This window comes from Pantherophis guttatus, chromosome 1, assembly GCF_059756535.1.
Source record: "Pantherophis guttatus breed Tessera chromosome 1, ASM5975653v1, whole genome shotgun sequence".
In the NCBI taxonomy this organism is placed as follows: Eukaryota; Metazoa; Chordata; class Lepidosauria; order Squamata; family Colubridae; genus Pantherophis; species Pantherophis guttatus.
In genome coordinates, this window is record NC_142063.1 from 248496986 (window position 1) to 248522289 (window position 25304).

A 25304-nucleotide genomic window follows, 5' to 3' on the forward strand; every position below is an offset into this window, starting at 1 on the left:
TTTTCACCAAACTCAATTTCAAGGTTAACCAGATTTTTTCATAACAGTAGTGTGATTCATACATTTGTATATACAAGGTAATAATAGACAAATCAGCCAAGTACAGTTTGTTTGTTTTTTAATAAAGATATAATTACAAAAAGGGGATAAAATCAATCCGGGAAAAGGGAAATTTTAATAGATCAGTTTAGACGTTTAACTACATCTTAACTCACATCCATTTTAAATAGTATTACATAAAGCCTGGTGGAAGGAACAAATTTTGTATCATAATTGGGGAATTCACAATACAAGTTGCCAAAAATCAAAACACAGTTGTTTGAAAATAAATATGCTCCATGCCAAATTCTACTAAAAGAAAATAAAAAGTCTCTTCCAGTACGAAAAGCTTCTCTTAGTATTTTTTTTTTCATTATGGTATTGGGTCCTTTGATTGACATACTGTAAGGCTTTATGTTCAAGGATTGCTTAACTGTTCTGATTTTGTGCTGGGGGGGGGGGGCAGAAAGAAAAGACAAGTTATTAGTGTAGGTCACATATTAATACTGTTTTTTCACTTATACAAAAAGTGCAGTCTAGAAACTGAATGCAGGCTATAAACATCCTTCTGTGCTCTCAAGAGCACCACAAATGGCTTGGGCTAAAAGCTGGACTCATTTTTTGATTCTGGAGAACTTTTATGGGCCAAAGTGAGTGCTTTAAACTTGGCATATGTTTAAGGAATCTATTTCACTTCAGAAAATTGTGGAAATTGCCTCCAAATGGGAATGGACTGGCCTCACCCATTCAAGCATACACTATAAACAAATGCAATTGTTACCAACACAGGGTTATTGTAATTTTTAAGGAGCAGCAAGTAGATAATTAACATTCAGTAACATTTTAAAAGCAGATGTAGACTTTTCAGATGGAATATACTTACCCTTTGGTATCTACTTTCTCACTACTGTTATCTTTAGATTTGTCTTCTTCTTTAATATCTAGAAATAAAAAAAAGAATAGCAGCAATTTGCAAAAATAGTATAAGCAGTTAAATGATGAAGAAATAATCTTCATTCAATTTAACAGGACTCCCAGGTAAATAAATATAAGATTGCAGCTCACATAAAACTGAAACTGCACCTCTGAAATTAACTATTAATTTCAGTCAATTTATATGCATTGGGGATAATCTAGAAAATATGACATCTCACTTTAATATGTACTATTAACAGTATTACAAATTTTTATGACCTAAGCTAAACCTATGCACTTTTGAATCCCTCATCTCGACCTAGAAAGTCAGCAGTGCAATTACTTTGGTTTAAGTCATAAAATGTGTGAGCTTTAGCTGGATATTATCATAAAAAGTGTTCTTCATTCAATCAGATGAACAATGGAGGGTTTAACCCAAAGGGAAGACAGAATTAAGTTTTATTTTATTTTTTTAAGCTACATACATGACTGAAAGCCTACAAGGTAGCTATTTTGTTTCTGTTTTTTTAATTTTGCACAGCTTTGCATGAGACAACTTTCCAGGAAGCAGGTAAAACAGGATCTAAGACCATACTCTTATTTTTGCATATATGAGCATAATTCTTTACATCTTTGTTTGAATGTGTGGTAGTTTAAGAGAACAGATAATGTGACTCTGTGCCTAGTCCAATTGTCTATCTATTTATTCATTCAGTTGAACATTTGAAAGAGCTATTATTATATGCAAAACAGATTACAGAATTTGCTTACAAGTGAATTTGGTATGTTTAGCTTAACAGAAAACATGTTTCATTTAGCATTGACGCACCTGCTTTTTTGTCTTCTGCCTCTTTCTTGTCTTCTTCTAAGCGTGCTTTCTTTGCTCCTTTCTTATGATCTGTAACATTTCTGCGTCCACCTTCTCCTTCGTCTTCAGAATCAGAAAATTCTTCATCACAGGCTATCCTCTTATCAGAAGCACGAACTAGAATTAATATGGAAATTTTAAAAAGAGATTACTCTAAGATCTTTCATATCTCTTCAAAATGTTACCTGATGACATAAAGGCTCTTCAGCAATGACACAGTATTTAACAACAACAAAAAGGCATGGTAACCTGACACCTACTGATGTAGATAAATTCAGCTGTTTTGTACTCAATTGTGCTGTTACAGTTTTTGTGTTCAGGCTATCCCAGAAGATCTGAACAAACTGAATGAATTTTTTAACACATTACTATTATTAATAAGGTACTTGTAATCTGTTCTCCCACGAAGCCTCATTTGCACAACCACCCTCCATCCCTATTTAAATGTTACATCAGTTAAGTCATTCCACATATCTGATGAAATAAGCTGCAACTCATAAAGTTTATGTCTTATAATAAAATTTATTGATCTTAAAAGGTGCTACCAAATTCTAGATTTTGGGTTACCATGGAACAAATGGCTGTAAAAGGAAACAAAATGAGAATACATTTGTGACATCTCATTAAAAAAAGCATTTATTTATATCCATTCATAAGCAATTACAAAGAAGCAAGGTGACTTTTCTTCAAAAAAGCAACTGCACTAGGATTGTGGTTTAATTATTTTCTCCGCAAAAACAGGAAGCAAAATCCAAAAATTCAAGGCCAACATTTTAAGCATTACCTATAAAATTTACTTACTAGAAATACGTTTGTCTGGATCTTCACCATCTTCATCACCACTGTCTTCATGAACAGCATCTTCTGGAATAGCTTGCATCTGCACACCAGGAGCATGGGGCAGCATGCGTAAGTTCTCAAATAAACGCTGCCTGCAAAGAAAGCAGTTTAGTATGAAACAACTTTGTTTGTCATTTAATTTTTTAAGTATCAACAATATTAGCTTCTGATTGCGAAAAACTACTATAGAAAATTAAGTTATATGGCAATAGGACTTCACAGAATAGAAATTCACAGAAAAACATGACTAATGTGATAAATGGGTCTTCTGTAATCATAAATACACCTCTATAAATGTTCACACATTTTTAATACAAGCTTTGAACAATTATCCTGTTTTCAATGTTCAATGCAAACTTCTGAAAATTACTAATGTAACTTTATAGTGATAACATATTCCAGTTTTCAAAATAATATGCAAGCTATGAATGTTAATGATAAAAAAGGTTCCTGAGACTTACCAGTTTACTTTCTAAGCAAAAATTTTAATACAGTAGGCCTGAGTTTAGAATAGGAAAAGTGATATTTCTTCTGAGTTACTAAATGGATAAACTATCAGTTTTCATTTTTTATACTATTTAAGACCCCAGATGTAATTAGCAAACCCATTCCTTGCCTTCTATTATTACTGATCATTTAATAAAACATTTACAAATTTTCACAGCATTATTGTTTTTATTAAAATAGGACATTAATACTTACTTAATCTTTTCCATATATTCTGGAGTGTTCTGATTTGTCATGTTTGATGGGCTTATATGCAGTTTGAAATCTGGTCCAAAGTACTCAAAATAATCGTTATATGGCAATTCTGTTAAAAACAAAATTGAGATATAACTTTTTTATTTTTATTATTGAATTCCTAACAGACTTACAGGCCTTACTAGTATATTTGAAAATATTACTATAAAAAATTTCAGTTATCAAAACAATAAATGCAATGATTTATTCTAGGAGAAACATAAGTAAAAGATATTATGGTTCAAAATTATGGTTTGATTCAAATACTGTTATGTTATTTACATGGAGAATATTTATATTCTGTAAAATAAAAATAGGGTCTGCACTGTCACAGGAAGTGACTTCCTTCATTTGTGTTTTTGTTTCAATGATTGACACCTAGAATGTATTCATTTACATAAATACATGTATTCATTTAAAGCTGTGCAAGTATAATAGAAGGTAGGATAGGAAAGTTCTTCAAAAGAGATACTTCCAAACATATGTCTCTTTTGAACTAGTGAAGCTTGAAAGAATGAATCTGTACTGTATACGCCCGAAAAGACTTTAAATAATTTAAACAATTCAATTAAAATATTTACTCCACAAATTTGAATTATGTTTTATACACAGTACCACACACAATAAGTTTGATGTTGTGGTTAAAAGTTCTGGAGTAAAAAGCTGGGAGGATAACAGTGTTAATTCTGACTGAGGCATGGAAACCAGTCAGGTGACCAAGTCAGTCACTCCCCAAGAAAGAAGGCACTGATCAAACATATCTGAAAATGTCATCAAGAAAAGTGGACGGCCATTTCTATATACTAACTGGAAGGACTAAATAATTAATTTAAATCACTGTCTAAAGTTAAACAATTTATGAACATAATTACATACAGGATTTTATATATTTTATTTATTTTCAATATTATTAAAATTATTTTTTAATAAGTATTATTTTTATAAACTTGCATTCAAGAAACATCAGTTGAACTTTTACTTTTTAATAATTATTCAGCCACAAGTAGAAACTTCAATAGGCAAGTGATAGTTACAGAAAGAATGTCTCTTAGTCAACAAAGGAATACTAGGATAATATAAGCCTTATGATAATATATACACACACACATATCAAAATACTAAGGATGCCTTTTAAACACTGCAAAATCCACTGGATTCAAAGGGGGAAACAAAACATATTGACATTTTGTTTGAAAACATATTTTATATATATGTATTATTTTAAGGTATAACATCCCCCACACCTTCATTAAAAAAAACCCTTACATTATAATTGTAATAATTACAAGTTACAGTTACACTGTATATACTGTAAATTTAAGGATGATTCCAGAGTGTGAGATCACTGAGAACAGACAACATATAGAGATTAACAGTGGTGGAAGAATAAGGAAGATGCAGCCAAAACACTGTTTTCCCATAATATGACAGAGTGAGGTCAGCCCAACAAGACAGACTAGGCTCAAAATTTAATACCACAAAGGTCAGAATTTTTATTGTAACAGCTATAGTAACAGAATCTTGCAAATATGAATTTCCTCACTTTATCTTTGTGCAAATTAGGAAAGGGATTGTTTGAGATGTTTTCTTGGCCTAGGATCAAGACTCTCTTATATGGCCATTGCCTTGATAGGAGCTCTTCCTCTTGTCCTTCAAGGTCATTCCCACTGCCCCCTACAAAACATTACCAATATTATTCAAACCCACCAACTATTCATTTCTTTTGATTCATATGGGGACAAATGGTATGGCCAAAAAAGATCCTGAAAGAATCTTTGGAGATTACAAAGCCTTCAGTTAGAAGATAAAGAAACTGGGAGTGTAAATATTATTTTTGTCAGGATATCCAATTGAGGATCATGGCCCAAGAAGAGAACAAGATTCTGAAAGGTAATAACTAGCTACAGAGATGATGTTTGGATCCTACAACAATAGTGTATGTTACTTTCATGAAGGACTCAGGGGGAAGAGATGAACATATGGGAAGGGTAACTTTGAAGGGTACCTTGCCAGTCCCTTCTGGACAGCATGAATTAAAACAAAAATGTTGAGCGTAGCAAAAACCAACAATCAAATATGTAACCAAATTTTGGAGCCAAGAAACCAAAGCATAGAGGGAGAAGCAGGGTTAGAATAGAGTCTGAAGAATTTTGCAGGAACTTAGAACTGTAGAGCTTTTGGGTGGTGCCACTCAAAATCACAATGTACAGAATTCTTGTTGGAATTAGGAATTTGTTAAGGCAGAGAAAAGTCTACGTGAACTTATGTTAATTATAACTTAGATTATTAGACAATCTGTACTTTTTAGTATAATATTTACCGTTAGGAATTTCGCAGTCTAAGGCAACAGCAGTCTCATATGTCCAACATCGAGCAACATTGCGTATGGTATATCCACCTCCTCCAAGCATCAAAAGAGGCAAGTTGAAAGTCTTTACAACTTCCACACATTTGGCATGACCTGTCAGAAGTCATGGGCATTTAAAAAGAAAACATGTAGTTATAAAAGACACCTATATTTAATATGAAGATTACCAAATAAGGATTTTCTACATTGAGATCTCATAACCAAACAAAGCATATCTGAAATGATAGAAGAATAAAATGGGGTACTTCAGTTTTAAAATACAGATAATTTATTGGTCTTAAGGAAAATAATTTAAAATTAAGGTGATCAATACTATTATGATTACCTAAAATGTTTTAAGGTGTTTTGCATTAAAGCACTGAGGTACCTGTATGTAAATTGTTTTCCAGGTTTTAAAAAAGGCACAGAATTGCCCACAATTAAGTGTAACTAATGAATGATTCTCCAAGAACTATGTTCCATTAATGGAAAAACTTGTTAAGCATCAGCAACTTTAGATCAACATAATGCTATATTTAAGGAAAGGCTGATAGACAATCCATAAATCATCAGGTAATGGTTTGCAATATTTCCTTTCTTTAAAAAAAACCAAACAGAATGACCACAGATGACAAAAAAGCAGGGGGAGCAAGCACAACTTCATCTTTCTGTTAGCTTCCTAAAGACTTTTCTCATTGGAAGCTAGCAGGGAGTGTCAGAAATGTGACTACAAGCAGTGCAATAACATAGCAATAGTAAAGTGCCCACAACTTTGCCAAATTTTAATCTCCTGAGGATTTTGGACACATTTTGGAAGTTAGCCCATTCAAGGTGTTGATTCAAAATCTGTTGCCCTATCACACACAGTTTTACCCAATTAAAGTTTATAAACAAGCACATATAGTAGTATACTAGACAGCCTGTGTATTATTGGGTTATTATTTCAGAGACATTTCCTTAACTAAACAGAGAAACAGAACAACCATGGGTGGGCAAAACAACAGTGGGCATGGGAATGACTTCTGTCCAGGTTCCCCATTGAGTTTCCTTATGGGAAGCTCCCTCCCTCCCCTTTCCAGAATTACAGATAGCTTATTTTGCTTGTGGGAAGGTTGCAGAGAAAAACAGTGGGGAAGCCAGAAAAAATTGCAAGTCTAAGGCCAGTGGGCAGGTTAAGTGTCACAGAATATTGTGTACATGACTGCAGTAGCCACAATTTCCCTAAATTTCATTCAGTCATGTGTCCTAGATTTCAGATGCATTCTATAAATTAACCCATTTGAAATAACTTGATTCAAAAATGGTTGTCCAATGATGCACCATTTTGCCGTGTTAAAAATTATGGAAACAAGGGTTTTAGTAGCATATAGATTCTTCTGCATATTTATGTATATCTGTTTCTTCACATGCCATTTGACAAGCAAGGCACATCAGTCTATTATATGTAAAAATGCTAAACTGAAACAGCTTTTTAAGTTATTCCTTCAACTGCCTGCTATATACAAGAAACTACATACACGAACAAATGTCAATAACAGGCATTTTAAGTTTTTAGAAGGTGATACACATTTTCTTAGAGGACCCATTAATTCATATACAACACATCACAATTTAACCGTAAGTTATTTAATTACAATTTTTACTTCAGCATGAATGAATAAATACTTTGAAAGTATCCCATCAAAACTCAATGGGTATATATAAACTGCTACATAAGCATTACGAAATACAGCTGAAATGGAAGAAAAATGTCTGGAAACCCATTGTAAGTCATAAAGCTGAATTCTTTAGCGAATTAAAGCTCATAAAACACTTCCACCAAAAATTGCTAACAATGTTTTCAAGAATACGAAGCTGTGATGCTTCTGTAATGTTTTGTTCCCTTACCTTTAACAGTAAGATTAAAGCATCCCAGTCGATCACCAGAGAGTGAATCGGCCCCACATTGCAACACTACTGCACTAGGTTGGTACATTTCCATCACTTTAGATATAATCTATAAAAAAGCAGGAATAATATTAAACCTTTTATTCAATACTACAATATCTATTTTAAAAGGTGTTTAGAATATACTCACTGGTTTAAATATTTGTCCGTATGACTCATCATCTATTCCATCTCTCATTGGAAAGTTAACAGCATAGTATTTGCCTTTTCCAGCTCCGATGTCCTATAAGAAAAGCATGAACAGAAGGCATTGCACATCAGTAGCCGGGGAAAGAAAACAGCATGGTAAGATGTGTTTAATTCCAGATCAGCATTGGCCATTACAAGTGATTTAAAAATATTGCTTCTATGTTATAGCATGTGAGAAATATTGAATAGAAAATAACCACAGATGTATCAAACATATTTTACATGAAATTTTTCATACACTATAAAGCATTTGATTTGTGCAATAGAAAAAAATGTGCAAAATAATATGTTCAGAGAAACAGGCTATAGACATGTGACAATACAGAAGAATCAGACCCAGAAGCAAAATTAGGATGCAATTTATCTCAGCAAAGCGTGATTTGGAATCACTGTACAGGGTAAAATACAGTGTCTTTCACCAGGAATGAGGATGGTGTAAAATACAGATATTCAGGCAGTTTAGATTTTATAAAACAACCAATTACCTGGGGATAGGATATAAAGTCATGGGTCTGCTCTGTCAGATCCATAAAATCACATGCTATTTTATCTACAAGAAATGTGCCACATTTCACTAAGCAAAAGACACATGTTATTCTTTTATGTTCATTTCCTTTGCATTTTTATATAAATTTTAAATCTTTCATTCAGGAATTTTAACAGCTGCACTCCTTTAAACAATGGGTTACTATTCATATTTACCAGAATGAATATGAATAGTATTTATTTCCAGTGGAAATAACTTATAATACAAAAACAAATGATCAACTTCTCAAAAATCTTTGTTTTGAACATTATTGTCCCACGTCCAACATTCCCTATTTTTTTAAAATGCAGGTTATTGAAAAAATGGAAGAGAGTCCTCTAGAGGAAACAGATCATTTGGACTTCTTCCATCTGGATTCAGGCCAGGACCTATGAAATTGGCTGCTTTGGTGGCTGATGTTTGCTGTGACCTACATGGAGGAAGTGCAACCTTTCAAATCTTGTTAAAGTTCTCAATGGTATTTCACACCATCAACTAACCCATTTTTGATAGGCATTCAATAGTATTATACTCTTAATCATGTGATTTTTTTTCTCAAAATCACCTGTGATTAGCATGAAGCAATAGTACCATCTTGTGGTCAGACAGGTTGAAAAAAGTTTCTTACAGTTATTAAACTATTGTATTTAATTCCTATTAGAAAGGTAAAAGAAACAGAATTCCACCTTTAAAAAGATAAATTGGTATTAGTGTAAATATCAAGTCCATTATTAGTCTTAACATTTTTTTTGTTTTATTGGATTTTTATTTTTAAATAAACATCAATATCAATACATGGACAGTGTGGCCTCTGGGTATAATTCATTTTGATACAAACAGCAATAATAACAACAACAACAACAATAGCTGATACATTGATCAAATTTATATAATCCTAGTATTGATATACAAGTTTGTTTTAGAATAGTTATTCAATATTTCAATGTTCCATTTTAATGCTAATATTACTAAGCGTACATAGTAATACCATCTTTCAACCTCTAATCTTTTCATCTAATTATTACTCATATTCTATTCTATAAAAATTATATCTGCTAATATTCCCCCTATTTCTTATCTCTATCTCTATTCTAGCTTCTAATCAGGCCACCATTACTAATCCTAGTGTTAATACACATTATTAGTCTTAACATTTAATGACATCAAAAATCACCTGGTTTCTCTAATCTCAGAACATAGTCCTATTGATACTAAAGATTCAGCCAACCTAAAATGGCAAAATAAGAATGTGCAAAAATTTTCAAAGCTTCTTGAAATATTATTCATTAACTACCAAGGAACTCTGAAGCAATAGGAATTATCTCTGTTTTCTTAACTGTTATAGTTTAGAGACACAAGATTATGCACTCATATATATTATTATAGCTAGTTGCTCTACTCAGAAAACTTTATCAGAACGAGATTTATTATGTTTATTGCATATATATTTTGACTTTCTTCTACAATTTTTAACATTGTGTACATTGGGTTTGTCCCAATGCCCTTTCAAGTCAACTAATCAGCTTTCTGATCAAATGGGGACTTGAACTGAAATCTTAGTCTAAGTCCAACAATTTAAAACATTACACTGGCCCAACATTATTAGTATAGTATAGCATTACATAATAACAAGGCCATTGTAGTTTGTTCAACAAAACAGTGCTTAACAGTGATTTCGTGCAATGTCTTTAAGTTTTTTTGAAGTATTTTTACTTGTTATTCTTTTAATGTTTTTTAAAACAGTATATTCAAAGGAGGCATTCAGTTTTTCAATGTAGTATTCTAAAAAACATAATAGCCAAGCATTGGCCTAGACTCAAATGTGTCTAATGGATTCTAGTGAAACAGTAACATTTGTCATGGATACATCCTTAAATAATTATGAATTAAATTGTGATTTGACACTGGGTTACCTGAATTAATAATAGACCTTTGTTTTTTCCTGTATTCTGCCTTGCCTATAAAATCAAATTTCTATAGTTCCTTTGTAGTAACTACTGTTGCCCCATGTAGCATTATCTCCAATAAAATGTTACCCATTATACAACACAGTGAGTGTATTTATTCATGTTTTATAGGAACAAATTAAAGGCATATAATTTTTAATGCTAAATATTATGTTTGCTGTCATACTAGTCTTTGTAAATGAAGCAATGACACTGTTTGTATAGTTCAATTACAATTATTGAGAAATCTTAAAGGCATCTTGGTGTCTATTAGTTTTGACCAGCCATTTTTAGGTTTTCTGGATATTTATCTTGCAAGTGAAAATGGAGTCCAGATACTAGGTTGGAAGAACTTCACAATCACTCTAGAGTCTAGATGCTAAAATGACTTTTGTTTAAAACATTAGTACCCTCCAGATGCCACATCTAATATAAAAATGTAATTATTTTCAAAACATTACATCCATTACAATATCTCTCCCAGAAATGTACGAAAATAAGCATCTGGACTTACACTAATGTAGACCGATATCATATTAATGTAAATCCTAATGAATTTTAAATGAATTTAATGGAAAAGATGGACAGAAACTAATAACTAATTTAACTTGAGAATGAGGCTTAAGAACAGCATTTCTAAAATGTTATCTTAATTAAATAAGCTTATAACTGAACTCACCCTTAAATCTCCTGTTCCAGGGAAATATTCACCATATTTATGGAATGATACTGTCATAACTCGATCTGTGGTATAAAAAGCTTCTTCAACACCATCACCATGATGGATATCAATATCAATGTAAAGCACTCTTTGATGATATCTGGGCACAAAAGAAAACAAAATAGTTAAGCAATAGAAAAAAACTCACTACTCTTCTTTAGAGGAAAATGTGGCTAGTATTTATCCTTCACGCAACTCCAGTAATATTAGAACATTTCCAAGTATTAGCCTAGATGACGACATAGAATGCAGTACTGCATATGCAATATTATATGCATATTTAGTATATAATAGGGAGTTCACAATGCATAACTATATTGACAGTTGCATGTTAAGGTTACAAAGATACAATTACGTTGTTGTGGTCTGCCAGCAGCCTGCAGAGCTGGCAGCAGAGTCGGACAGTGAGGACGCTAGGGAGGAACATGGGCCAGTCCTGGAGTCTGGAGAAGGCTCGGATGAGGGCTCTGCGTTGGAGGCAGAGAAAAGGCCATCTGGGAGGTATGTACTGCCTCCGGAGCCTCCAGAGTTGGACCTTGCAAGGCAGAGAAACAGGGGAAGCCTGTTCCCAGTGTGCGCATGCGCAGAGCTGCCAGAAGGCAAGAACAGTTAAAACAAAAGGGACAACTTGGGAGTAGGACTTGGAGATTATTGGTCCCTCGCATAAGACTTAAAAAGAGGAGCAAAGGCATGTGGGCCTTTGCAGGAAGCAACATTGTTAATTCTGTGCAGTTTAAGTCTGAAGCTCTGTTTGATTCTAGACTCCGTGTGGTTTTGCCAATTAGGTCTTTCGCAGCATGTCAAGGGAGATAAAGGTGGGTGATTAACAGCCTTATCCCGAAGGACTCTTTACAACTATTTGGGACTCATCTGTGAATGAACAGAATTCACAGCTGTTAAAATAAAACAGGTTTTTGGGACTACTCATGTGTTTTACTGACTCAGGAAGCCTAGGTCAGAACATACGTAAGGTTCTTATTTTAACTGTGTGTGATGCCTATTTTAGGTTTGTATTACAGTTTTTATATTTCTACTTTAAAGTTTAAGGAAGCTGTGCTATCAACTTTCAGCAGTCCTTGTGAAAGAGGCCTTTTTTTCTTTAGGAAAAAAAAAGAATAAAGTACTTCAGGTCATCTGCAATGATACTTCTTACCAATTTACAACCACCAACAATCATCATGGTGGAAAGTATCTTGTTTCAGGTAATGATTTATTTCTTTATCCCTTGAATTAACCCAAGATAATGGACTTAACTTTATAGGAAATCAGGATTGCCCACTAATTATTGGCACATCAATCTCTTACTTGTAATTAGCAAGCTTTATGCCAAACATCTATAAATTCAACTCTCAAACTGACCTATACAGAACATATGCTGGCAAGAAAAATAGGCAAGTTTTAGAGGTTATACATCATGTTTTAGCACTAGCTTGAAAAATATATATCAAGTCAAAATTAGCGCTATATACTGCTTTTATTGATATTAAGCTTGCATTTCATTTTATTTCCACATTTTATGTTGCAGTACAAATTAAAAACTATAGTTTAGATATATGTTTTTTCTGGCATGATTTAAGTGGAGACCAATGAATGCTTATGTACTGTTTTAAATTGGTTACAGCTACTATTTTTTACTTTGAGTGTAGGATTTCTGATATTGGTTAATAGTTTTCAGTTGATCTGGAGAAAATTGCTTTATTAGAAATTGCTTTTCACAAGACACTTTTACAAGCAGGCTTATCAGGTCTTAAATAAAATGTAATGTACAGAAAAGGGCAATTCAATCTGTCTGCCTTAGAGATATGTTTCTGACTCCTCTTTTTTATGGCCAGCAAAATATTTAAATCAAAAAAATCATAACCAATTTCAGAACAGATTTAACCTAACACATTTTTGACACATTCTCAATGGCTGCTTTTGAGGGAAAATTCAGAAAATATAAATAAAAACTCTATACTTATGTTATGATGAAAGGCAATTGAAAATATGGCCAATGCTTGCTGCTGTCCATTTTATAAATCCCCACAGCTATTTTAATTTCTTTATAACTAATTTTTCAGGACATTCAGATACATTCTTCATACAGCTACTGTTAGCTAACTGATGTGACTGAATTTGAATGTGGCCAAGTTCTATTTTATTATTTCTAAAATTTATTTAGACTGAATCATGCGGTAAGTTGTTTTATTTTTGGGGGGAAAATTACTTTGCTTTGTATTTTATTTGGTATTTAATGGACGACTGGTCAATGAGTACAATAAAGGCTGTTTGGTACTATACATATACCTATGTATTTTTCTTTTTGGTTTTCCTTTTAATCTTATTATTGTTGGTTTTATAGATGAGTTAGTAACATAAAAAGGTATCTAGCAAAACTATGGAAGCACAGGTTTGGCATATTCTTCTTTCAAGCTTGGAGGGGGGATTGGATAAAAATTCTCCTTCCACAAGATTCTATAGTGTGTGTGCATTTGTGTATAATTCAAAATATAGCATTACATTCTAACATCAATTCACTATTTGATTTTTTTTTTATTCTTAAAGTGGAAACTACTTTCTTGAATTCTGCATACAAAAATGCTACATATGACAGAAAGGTATATCCACGTTATTTCTGCATATAACTATGATAAATCTTACCAGAATTGTTGCCCCTCCTTGTATCATATTCATACAACTTGTAAAAAGTCAAATTATTTTTTAAATTAATGAATTTAAATTAGGTAGTCCCATTTTTTTTGCAGACACACCACTCTTTTCCCTCCTAATTACATCACCAACATATTTGGCAGCAAAACACTAATTTTCAAAGACATGAATTTTGCAGAAGGTTGTAAGTGTGATAGTGAAAATAAGGAAATGTAATTTTGCTTTCTTTTTACTTCCTTTTGTATTTTCTTTCTCTCTTCTTTATCTTCAATCTGCTTGCTGCAATTAGGTCTTCTGTCAATTTCTATTTTCCTAGTTATATTTTTTGTTTAAATGTGTGTGTGTGTGTGTGTGTGTGTGTGTGTGTGTGTGTATATATATATATATATATATATATATATATATTGCATCATTTGACTTTAAAATTTAGCCCTGTTGCTATGATGCTTCTCCCAAAAACCCAGTGCTTTAATGTGAAGCTGTTGACATTCTAATTATATACCAATTAACATTTCTATCTTTTGAAAGAGAAAATAAATGTGCATATCTACATTTACACAGAAACTCTTTTAGGCTTCAATTTCTGGTTATGGGTAATTTCCTCTTGATATGGTGCCCATGAATATATTTTTAAGATCCTGAAAAAGTACTGTTTAAATATACACCTATACATCTGTGTCTATGACCATGTGTGAGTTTGGTAAGAGTTTAGGTTGGTAGTTTTAAATTTATGGGCATTTATATCTTGAAGGACCTCTCATGGACTATGAAGGTTAACATGCTTGCAAAGAATGCACAGAAGAGGCTGTACTTCCTGATAATGCTCAGGAAGATAAATCTATCTCAGCATGTACTGTCCTACTATCGCAGCACCATTGAGAGTGTCCTGACATGCGGTATTCTTGCATGGTATGGGAGCAACTCTGTAGCGGAGAAAAAAACTCTACAGAGAATCATTAAAACTGCCCAGAATATCATCGGGCTCCAGCTACCAGCCCTGGACGACATCTTTGAATCTCGCTGTTTGAGGAAGTTGCATAACATTCTCAGAGACTCTTCCCATCCTGCTTACAATCTTTTTGGACTGTTGCCTTCTGGCAGAAGATACAGAACAATTAAAACTCAGACCACACATTTTCTGAATAGTTTTTATCCCAGAGCTATAATTGCACTCAACAATGAACTAAAAGGCCACCATCAGTGAGCTGTTGGACAGCATTACTTGGTCTGTTGTGTGGATGTTTGGGTGGTTTAGGGGTGGGGAATTGTGGTGGGTGGGAGTGTGTTTGGAGATTGTTGTGTGTGTTGGACCTGGTCTTTGGGTGTTAAGTGAATTTCGTTGCATGGGTATACTGTGTATACATGTACAATGACAATAAAGTTGTTGTTGTTGTTGTTGTTGTTGTTATGCATAGGCTGATAATTTAATGGATAACTTCTAAATTCCATCTTTATTTTATTATGATTGCTCTACTTCTTATGATAATATTCATAATCTTAGATTTAAGGAGCTGGACTTTCCCTCCTTGTATTTGCTAATCCAAAATAAGTAAAATAGCTATTTTAAATTAACTAACAGTTTAATAATATAGTAACATAATTTTGCATTTTTATACAAGACTGAAATAAACAGACTTAGCCAATTTTGTTTGTTATGAATTCATCAAGAAATTATTACTGAAAATGGTAACACCAAGTGCAGATACACTGAAAGACTTTACAGACATTAAAAAATATCTGAAACCAAATTTAGCTATTAAAATTACAATAGAGCTAATATAATAAATTAGACCAACCCACAATAGACTGGTCTAAAGGTATAATGATTATCTATACTTTAAAAAACAATTCATGCCAATAAAACATTAATAAGAATAATCTGTGAAAAATTACAGCTATCACATGATTGGAGATACAGGTCTCTTATAACTGTTCTTTCACTTTAACTAATTATAAGATTACAGTCAGATAGTTTTGGAACAGAGCATAACATTTTTAAATTAAATTTAGAAAGAATGCATAAAGGAGAACTCAAACTACCAAAAAACCCCTTTCCTAACTCTGCTATTTCTTTGCTCAACATACTCACTTTCAATGCAATGCTAATGTTTTCAACTTATTTATTGGGTAAGTTATGTGTATAACTGTACCAAGAACTTACTTCAATAACTCCAGAATGGCGAGCACAATATCATTGACATAACAGAAACCAGATGCCTCTGATTTCTTAGCATGATGAAGTCCTCCTGCCCAATTAACAGCCATATCTGTTTGTTGTCTATTCAATTTTACTGCTCCAGCTAAAGAAACATGAGAAAATGCAGTTAAAAATATTTTGCAGAAATTAAAAAGACAAGATATAGTGCCTAGCAAGAAAAATAATAATTTCACTTAACACATTTCTGTTCTGGCTTGAATTTCAACAGGTTTTTTTTAAGCACTTCTGCTGCTGTGTTGCAAATCACATACAGATTGTGGTTCAACGACCACAAGTGAGACCAGTAATTCCATCGTTAAGCAATGAGGTCATTAAATGAGACATTACTTGACTGCCCCACTTAGGAATGAGAGTTTAGTGAATCCCATGTAGCTGTTAGGCAATATATATCCAACTTGATCCAAGCCATTCCCAGTTTGGTTTCATTCAGCCCCAAGCCTTGGTTCTTCCAACCCACATCAACTCCCCATACCATTATTAACCCCCCCCCCCTACCAACTCTGTCCTTTTGGCTGTCCTGCAAAGTGGCACTATTCAGAAGCATATATTGGTAGAGCCTGCTGCTACTGCCTCTGAGCCTCTGCTTCTACTGAGGAGTGCTACCTCAAGCCCCAGTGCCCCAGCATTTAGTCCCATTGATATAGCGAGGACAGCTGCCCCAGCCTATAGTCAGCCATCCCATGAAGTTCCTTTGCCACACAGGAAGAATATGCCAATCACACTAACAGGGAGAAAGATCAGCTGAGATTTTAAAAATCTACCCAACGTAGAACATGAAAAGATACCTGAAATAACACTGTTAGTGCTACTTAATTTACAAAACTTTGAAAAATCAGTAAGTAAGAAAAAGAACTAAGGAGAATAAACTTACCTACAGAGCCTCCTGTTGACAGCTGACAGAACTCAAACAGTCCATCAAACACAGGACAATCTTCCCCAACATTAACTAATAAAGGAAACTTTCATTAATCATCTAAAGTTCTCTCTCAAGCTACATGAACATATTTTAGGTTTGTTTTGCTAATAATTTTTGACATTAAGAAACTAAAAAAACCAAACACTAATATTCCAAATGAGGTCACATTATCGGTATCCATTTATTGTAGAAGTTAATTTTGTTTTGCAATTTTATTTCACTACCATAGATGCAGCACCTGTTGATTACCTTGTTCTAACGAACTTAATAATATATTCACACTCGTAAGTTAAAGAACTGCAGCTTTCCTCCTCTGATGCATATAATAATCCTAAACTGTAGAGTAGAAATCTTTGTTTTGAATGAGTTTAGTGTCATGCATTTGAAACTTCGTCATTAACAAAGATTCAAACTAATGCTGCTAAATCCCATAGTGTTGCCCTTTATTTATTATATCCTTTCCTGCTCATGCCGGTGCTAGGGAAATAACTATATGACTAAAGGAAATAGTTGCTTTCTGCCTCTGTTAAGTTAATGGTGATTAGAAGCAATATGGTTATTCCAACAGAAGTGCATTACTGCTTCAAAGTTCATTTTAACTAGAGAAAAAGCTGTGAATCCCAACTGAATATCTTTCAGTCCTTAAACTACAGAATGGTAATTAGGAGCATTTTGTTTGAACAAAGTTTTGATTATTCTCCATATAACAGGCACTTAAAGAAATAAACTACTGAAAATGCTAACAATCACATCAAAATTCAATAAGTAATAAAATATTTTGTAAGTTTCTTCCTTAAATCAATTCTATAATATTGAAGAAAAATTAACTGCTTTAGAAACGGAGCTCAGATTTTCTTTGTATGCAAGACATAACATTTCTTATGCTATTCTTTTATTTAAAATCAATGGGAGACTTACATCTCTGCATTTGTTTGCTGTATTCAGACATATTGTCAGGTCTTATTGAACGAAGAAATTTGATGTATTCATCGCTGTGATATTTAGTCATTTCTTCTGCTGTAGCTTTGTGGGGACGCTAATAAGCAACAAGATTGACATGGCAGTATTTTAAGTAAAGACATATTTCATCAGACACATTAAACTGACACAAAGAAATAGATTAATAATTTCAATTTTGTCCTTGCCATGTATTTTATAATATAGTAGAAAGAAAGTATAGATTAAATACAAAGTATTTTTGATCATAAAAGAAAACATACCTTGTATCAAGTATATATCAAATAATTAAAATCAAGTTTTAGAGAACAAGGCCACAAAGTCCATAGAAAAAAATCATTCTACTTTCTCCAGCAGAAAGGAAATCATTCCATGAAGTGTACAACCTACAATTATCTCCTGCGCTGTCTTGCATGGGATGCCTTTATCTTTTCAAGGTGATACTGGGAGTTCTTTTTCCAAACCCATTTTGACTCAATCTACATGGAACACCTTCATCTCCCCTGCCCCATCAAGAAAAGCATAAAATGTCCAGGTATATTTGCTTTTGAGAGCCTTTTAAATAAACCTCTGCATGAACAAAGGCAAATATACATATCCATACATTTTCTCTCTCTCTCCAGAACGCGTGCTGCTACACAGCACACCTCCTATGAGTACAGTTCTAACAATTTTGTGTGCCTCTTTTCTTTTCCTGTCAGAGAGGGTGCAGGGTAACTGAGATGGACTTTACCTGTAGTGTTCACCTAAAGCATTGTGGCAGGACAGATCACATGAGTTTGACATCTTGTCCCAACAGATCATAGATTTCTTATTCTGACGTGGTATCATTCTAAAAAAGACTTTGTGTCTCCACAATAAAGTATAATTGCACCGAGTTTAAAATTTCAAGATGTACAGCCTATTATTTGTAGGGCTATATTCTTTTCACTGATCACCAACTTTTAAGTGATAACAATAAATGCATACTTACATAGATTTCCATTTTTCTATATAAGCCATAATTTAACAATAAATTGTGTGTCATACGGATTCTGTGAGGCTTCATTGGGTGTCCTTGGCCATAATAATAGTTTCCAATGTCACCTAGAACCAAAAAAAACAGTCCTGTTTATTACTTTTTTCTAGCTTTGAGTTTTATGATTCATTCACCAGTCATCTCGAGTATCACTTTGTTAGTGAGCATTCTTTAAAACAAAACTAAAAACCCACTGGGATTTGGAAGCCTTCAGAATTTATGCAATATTGCAAACATTGCAACTCATTTACATATTCTGGACACTGGAAGAAACAGTGATAGCTACTAATAACTGATGGCTTAACAGTATTTGAAACAGAATTATGGCACAAGTTATGTTATTATTTGCTGCCATCACCATCTTCATGCAGACTAAGGCTACAAAACTTACATAACATGTTCTTGACATTCACAAAGAATCATATTTTCTTCTATGTTATGAAAATGCCCATGGAGTACTCTCTCTCTAGTGCAAAGTTAATAAATGAGCTGTGTGATTTGCATGTGCAAAGTATTATTTGAACCTAAGGCAAATATTAATCCTGGTGATATTATTGTCATCTCACATTCAAAACAGGTATGTTTAACAAAAGCTGTAAACTGCATTTAGTTTCTTCAATTAAATAAGCATATTAAATGAAATGATAAATTAATGAAATATAGTATTATCCTTTTAATTCTTAAGTCCTAAATCAATTCAGAGAGTACTAGGTTTATAATTGATTGTTTAACAAGCATTTGCAGTCAAAATGGCTTTGGAACAGGTGCTTTATAGCCTATAAAGCATTTCCAGGTGTCATAAAACATCGAGCTGACCTCCACTCAAATTCCTACAATTTGGGGACTTGGCAACCTGTTCACATGTATAACTGATTGCCTAGTGTCCTGTGATCATGAGAATATTTGCAGTCTTCTCTGCTGGTTTACCCAGAAAGGCAAACCTTTCACCTGGATATGAAGTGTGTTCTCCTAACACATTGAGAGATTTTCCCTCCTCTCCATGCACGGAGGGAAATATCATGCTGTGCAGTGGTAGAAGAGACCTCAAATCTGATGAAAAAGCAACAAAATCCAATGTTCCGAGTCTTTCAATATACTGGTGTTCTTTAGCATTTTCCCCTCTGGAGGGGAAGCAATCAGTCTGCAAATATTTTTATTAGTCTGTCAGAGAAAGGATAGAAAGCTGAATATTTATGTTGCATGAGAGGAAACATATCTTCTCTAGCCTTCAGTCCTTGATATATGAACACAATTGGGACTGGAATTTCAGTCACTATGCAATGGAATTGTTAAGTGAGTCACCATGTGACTGGAGCCATTTACACTCATTTTCACTGTGGTCATTAAACAAATGAGGCTTCTCCTTTGATACTGCTTGTCAGAAGACAGCTGGGAAGATCACAAATGATTGCATGTATCAAGACTGTGATGACCTGCTGAAGGGGGTGGTGCAACAGTCATAACTTTGAGGAAGATTGTAAGTCATGTTTTTCAGTGCCATCATAAACTCTGCAGTGTCATTAAATGAATAGTCATAAGTCAAGAACTAGCTGTATTGCATTTGCAAATTTTTGCTCAGTAATCTGCATGGAATTATTGGTTTTGAATGCCTACCAAGCATTTATTTGAATTGAAGATAATGTATTTACCCATTCATTCTAAGTTCTTTAAACAAAACAGTGATTTTGAAAATAAAGACAACAATAAAACTGTTTTATTATTTTTTAGGAAATTACTGAAGGGAATTTTAAGCAAAGAATCCAAAAACAGGTCAACTTACTTTCTACAATTTAGCATGCCATTCCACAACACAAGTACAACAATGTATTATTATTTTTACTGTTAGAATGCGGTAAATATGCAATGAATCAGACTCAAAAAGTCTATTATTATTTTGATTCTCAATTCCATAATACTGAGTCAAATGTAACATAAAATGTTAATTTTTATATAGTTTTTTTTTCTAACATCTGTCCTTTACTTCTCCAAGAATTCTTATTATGTGCCATCAAATTAGCAAGAACTCTTAGCGACACTTTGCCCAGGGCAATGACTTTCAATTCCAGCCTTCAGGTTTTCCAGTGGTGCAGCCACTACTGTTGTAATCAGCTCCTTCTACCTTTGTGCTGATTACCCTTTTCTTTCCTTCCATTTTTCCCAGCATTATGGACTTCCCAAGAGAGATGAACACAGTGCATTCAGAATATGATCATTTGTGGTCATTTGTATCTCAAGTAAGAACTCAAGATGGATTTGTTCTGTGACAATTGGTTTGTTTTCTTGTCAATACTGGGGGTTGGACTAGAAAACCTCCAAGGTTCCTTCCAACTCTGTTATTTTGTTACACCAAAGTTCAAAAATGTCAATACTCTTTCTATTCTGCTTCTTCAAACTTTTACTTGTGTATGGTGTCACAGAGAAAACCATTATCTGTACAGTTCTGATCTTTGTAAGTGCATACATGTCCTAAACAACTGATTATCTTTTCCAAGGTTTTCATTGGAAATTTCAACTTGCTATAGCAAGTTCAAGTACTTATTTCTTTACTATTGGCTTCTTTACTATTGATCTTTTTAAAAATATTTTTAAATTACTTTTAAAATAGTAACAGAAAAATTGGTTAGTAATTGGTTAAATTTCCTCTTTTGATATTTGTATGTAGACTGATCTCTTCTAATCTCCAGAGGTGCTGGCATTGTTTAGTTAGAATATTTACTGGTCTTGTTGTGTAGGTTGCCATATTTTTGTAGATATTAATGAGGTTCAAGACTTTAATCCCACATCTTCTTGAAAATGGTGAGTATATATTCAAGATTCTACTACACTTCTCATTAGATCTAGTTTCTTAGCTAAAATACTAACAAACCACTAATCTTGTGGTTCCCAAACTGCACAATGCTGCTTCAACAAACTCTTAAGCGCACCATAGGATATTTTACTACCTAATTGAGACTTTCCTTACCTTCCTTGAGGCACCACAGTACACAGTTTGGGAACCACTGTGTACCATGAAAATATTATTAACATATTAAGGTCACTGTGAATTGAAAAGAAAGGAAGCCTCTGCATTAATCTAAGCTTTTCCTCACCAGTAAGATCTAAATATTGTATTTTTCTACATTAATAATTTCAATATTGTCACATTATCCTCAATTTTTTTTAAATGATCCCTGTCAATTTGGAGTTCTGAGAAAATTATTCACTCATGAAACATACAAGGCATTTGTGCCCCAAGTTTTAATTTCTTTCCATAGTTATTTGAGCATAAAAAGACTAAAAAAAGTTCACACCATGTCAGTTTACAATTTATTCAAACAGATTAGCCACACCCTGTAGGATTTCATTTGGGCAATTATCTCTACTTTAAAGAGCAGCATAAGACTGATTCTCATTTCCCTTTAATCATGGCATGAACATGGTTTAATGAATATTTTTAAATGACATGCTCTCATGACATTGCATGTATCTCATCTTCTAGCCCAATCTTTTTTAGCTGTCAGAGTTTCAAAGTAGAGGATGCCTCTTCTTCTGATACAATTTTCACTGTGTACATATCTGTCACACTTCACTAACAATAAGATTACTGATGCGGTCAAAACTTATGATCTGCTCAACTCCTATTAGCTCTTTTAGGCTGTTGCAAGCATGTTTCCTACCAATTGGTTACATAGCTATTTTGGCTTTCGCTGTATGATAGGCTGTGCAGAGGCAACTGCCTCTGGTACATCAGGCTGGTGATTTCTGAAGAGATTTTAAAGTTTTATATACACTTCTTTATGATCCAATATGCTAACCTGTATTTCTGAAAGTATATTAGACATTTATTCTTACTCACTTTTGAGTGACAGAGAAAATGGATTATTCAAAATGAGCAAGTAAAAATAAACACCACAAAGAGACAAGGAGCAAGAATCACAGTGAGTATAAAAGAAACAACGAGTCCTGCAACCTGTTGTCTGACTTATTTTTAACATAGGTTTAATGTACTTTCCGAAGAGCCATGTTCACAATAGCCCAGACTAACCAGTCACAACCACAAAGAACCAGTAACTCAGGCAATATGAAAGATAGCTGAATCTTACATCCACAGTACCCACCTATGTTCCCTGAACCCTGCCCCACCACCCATTAAGGAGAGTATTTTTCCCATTAGCAGTCAAGAGAAAAAACAAAGTTATGAGAATCTGCATTTGATTTTCTTGAAGGTATAAAGGCAGCAAAACAAACTTGTCACTTTGATTCCTGAGGCAGAATAGAAATCAATAGTCAGGACAACACAGTTTATGGCAAAATATTTTTCAGGAGATTCAAGAACTGGAGGATAACTTTTCAGCATGATCATTAGGAACAGCCCATCTTTAATTTGTGCCCTGCCATCATTATTCAAACAGCAGTTACCTGTATCTAATATGGATTCATATTTTGAGAATCATTCCACTCTGAGAATATGTTTTCAATTACAATTTTAACAATTCTTCTAAACCAACAACTTCTCAGTAATGTCCTCATAAAAAATACTTTTTGCTCATTCTTGGAGTCTTTGCAAGCAGATAGTTTTACTACTCTTTTACTTACTTTGTGAAGCTTGATCAATTTATCCTGGGGAACAAAATAGCTATTGGAAAAATTCAAACCAAAATATTTGATCTTCTATTGATTAACTCAGATGTCCTATTATATATTCTAATTCACCAAAAACATTTTTTTAAAATTTTTTGGGTGTTAACATAAACATATCTGGAGTACATTTTTAATTTTTGAGTTTTGTAAACGCTGTTTTGTAATGGACTTGTGCTCCTGAAGCGTTCTCTTGTACTTTTTGATGGGGGACACAATCTTACATTTCTCCTTTTAATGGGAATGAAAACCTTTACCTTCCTTTTCAAAAACTTTTAGAGTTTTGCATCAATCTTTAACTGCCCAAACATTAAAAAGAGTTATTTGATGAGCAGGAAAATATCCTGTTAATTAAAACAATTCTCCCTGCCAGTGGTATTTATTTTGCTTTCTATTGGGAGGGGGAGGACAAGAATCAAGAAAACAAAACCCTTCACAGCGATCCCGAGTATAGAGCTCTGCGTTTTAATACGGGCTTATTTCTGCAACATTTGAGTTTCTCTGTCCCATAAACCGCAGAAGGCAAATTCCCATTTACAGCAGTGAACGCGTTTATTTCGGAGTTGTAAATCAAAATGGGATAAAGACAAAATGGGAACGGTGGGGGGGGGGAGGCAAAAAGAGCCACGGGTTTTCCATACAAGGTTATGCACGGACTTTGCAAAATAGCTATTAAGTTGAGGTGCAGATTGGAAGAAAGATTGCAAGAGTAAAAAAAAAAAAAAAAAAAAAGGAAAGGAAAAAAAGAGCGGGGTGAGGAGAAATCACAAACGAGACGAGCAGCCAGCGGCGTCCCACATCCAAATGCACGCTAGGCAGACACAATAGGTAGAAGCAACAGTACCAGACAAACTAGGGGGAGGGGCTGCCTGCGGCGCGTGCGCCGGGAAAAAAAAAAAAAAAGAAGGCGCGCGAGGACAAGAGGGTTTATGGGAGGGGCGACGCGAGGAGCGCAACCAACGAACACCCTTCAACGATTAAAATGGGGGGGGGGGAACGGAGGGGGTTTGAAGTGGACGGACATAAGGACAGCAGCACTTGGGCATATTACACCCCTTCCCTTGCAGCCTCGCCCCGCTCAGCCCTTCTCTCACCGTCATAGTAGTAACAGACTTTCTTCTTGCCGCCTCCCTGACTATACGCCATGAAGCCGTCTGAAAGAGGCTCCCTTGAAGGGGGGGGCGGCGGGAAGGATAGATTCGATTCAACACAAGACCGAAGCCGAACTATCTGGGAAGGCAGCGACGGCACGGCAACACGGATGCCGGAGCCGGGGAGAGCGTAAGGGAGCTAGGGCCCCGCCTCTTCCAGACGTGACTGCTGTCAGCCGAAGGAACCATTGAAAGAAGAGGGGAGGAAAAAAGTTTCGGCTTCGTTTCACATAGTTTTGTTTTTAAAAAGTTACTGTTTGACCTCGAAGTGCACAATATAAAGGGTTGTGTTAGTTTGTGGGCGCTACAGAAAATGAGATAGGAAGACTGACGCCCAGTTGGAAAAAAAGTGTAGGCTGCTCATCCCCCTTCTCAACATAGATATATTGGTATGGTCTGCGTAAAGAAGCAGGCCGCTCTCTTCGCTCTGCCCATTTTAAACAGAACGCTTGTAAGGCGCATGTGCAAAAGCTTCTTTTTGGGTGGTAACAATACTTTGGGCCCTAAATTGTAGTAAATAAAAAGTTAATTTTTCTCCCTGCTCATCAGATAGAAAAAAGGAGGACTCTGTTTTGAGCTAAAAGGGAGTGAGAATTAGTGGGCAGTTTATGCTCCAGCTCTGATGGGAAAAAAATTAATAAAGTTTTGAGGCATACATCTTGACTTGTGCTTTCTTTTTTAAAATCCATTTGTGGACTT

The 25304-nt window shown here is 34.2% G+C and overlaps 1 protein-coding gene and 1 long non-coding RNA gene across 2 annotated transcripts; one reads left to right on the top strand and one right to left on the bottom strand.

The window, feature by feature from the left end:
* Nucleotides 1-101: 101 nt before the first annotated feature.
* HDAC2 (histone deacetylase 2) lies at nucleotides 102-24783 on the bottom strand. Its single transcript, XM_034409196.2, has 14 exons — nucleotides 24549-24783; nucleotides 18793-18905; nucleotides 17781-17898; nucleotides 16818-16892; nucleotides 15890-16028; nucleotides 11038-11179; nucleotides 7828-7920; nucleotides 7638-7746; nucleotides 5724-5864; nucleotides 3365-3473; nucleotides 2624-2754; nucleotides 1784-1939; nucleotides 923-980; nucleotides 102-488 (listed from the first exon to the last, which is right to left on the bottom strand). The coding sequence occupies exons 1-14, from the start codon at nucleotides 24598-24600 to the stop codon at nucleotides 458-460; spliced, it is 1467 nt and encodes a 488-aa protein (XP_034265087.1). The 5' UTR covers nucleotides 24601-24783; the 3' UTR covers nucleotides 102-457.
* On the top strand, nucleotides 7897-10461 carry LOC132711093 (uncharacterized). The gene is made up of 2 exons (XR_009621880.2): nucleotides 7897-7982; nucleotides 8724-10461. It is a non-coding gene; the product is annotated as an uncharacterized LOC132711093 (long non-coding RNA).
* Nucleotides 24784-25304: the final 521 nt, after the last annotated feature.

Excerpts from the sequence above, each read along its gene's own strand:
- HDAC2 (XM_034409196.2), bottom strand. The coding sequence starts at position 24,600 with ATGGCGTATAGTCAGGGAGGCGGCAAGAAGAAAGTCTGTTACTACTAT. Across the intron at positions 16,029-16,817 it reads GTCAACAGGAGGCTCTGTAG|CTGGAGCAGTAAAATTGAAT; the intron begins GTAAGTTTATTC and ends ATGTTTCTTTAG. Across the intron at positions 981-1,783 it reads GGCAGAAGACAAAAAAGCAG|ATATTAAAGAAGAAGACAAA; the intron begins GTGCGTCAATGC and ends TTTTATTTCTAG.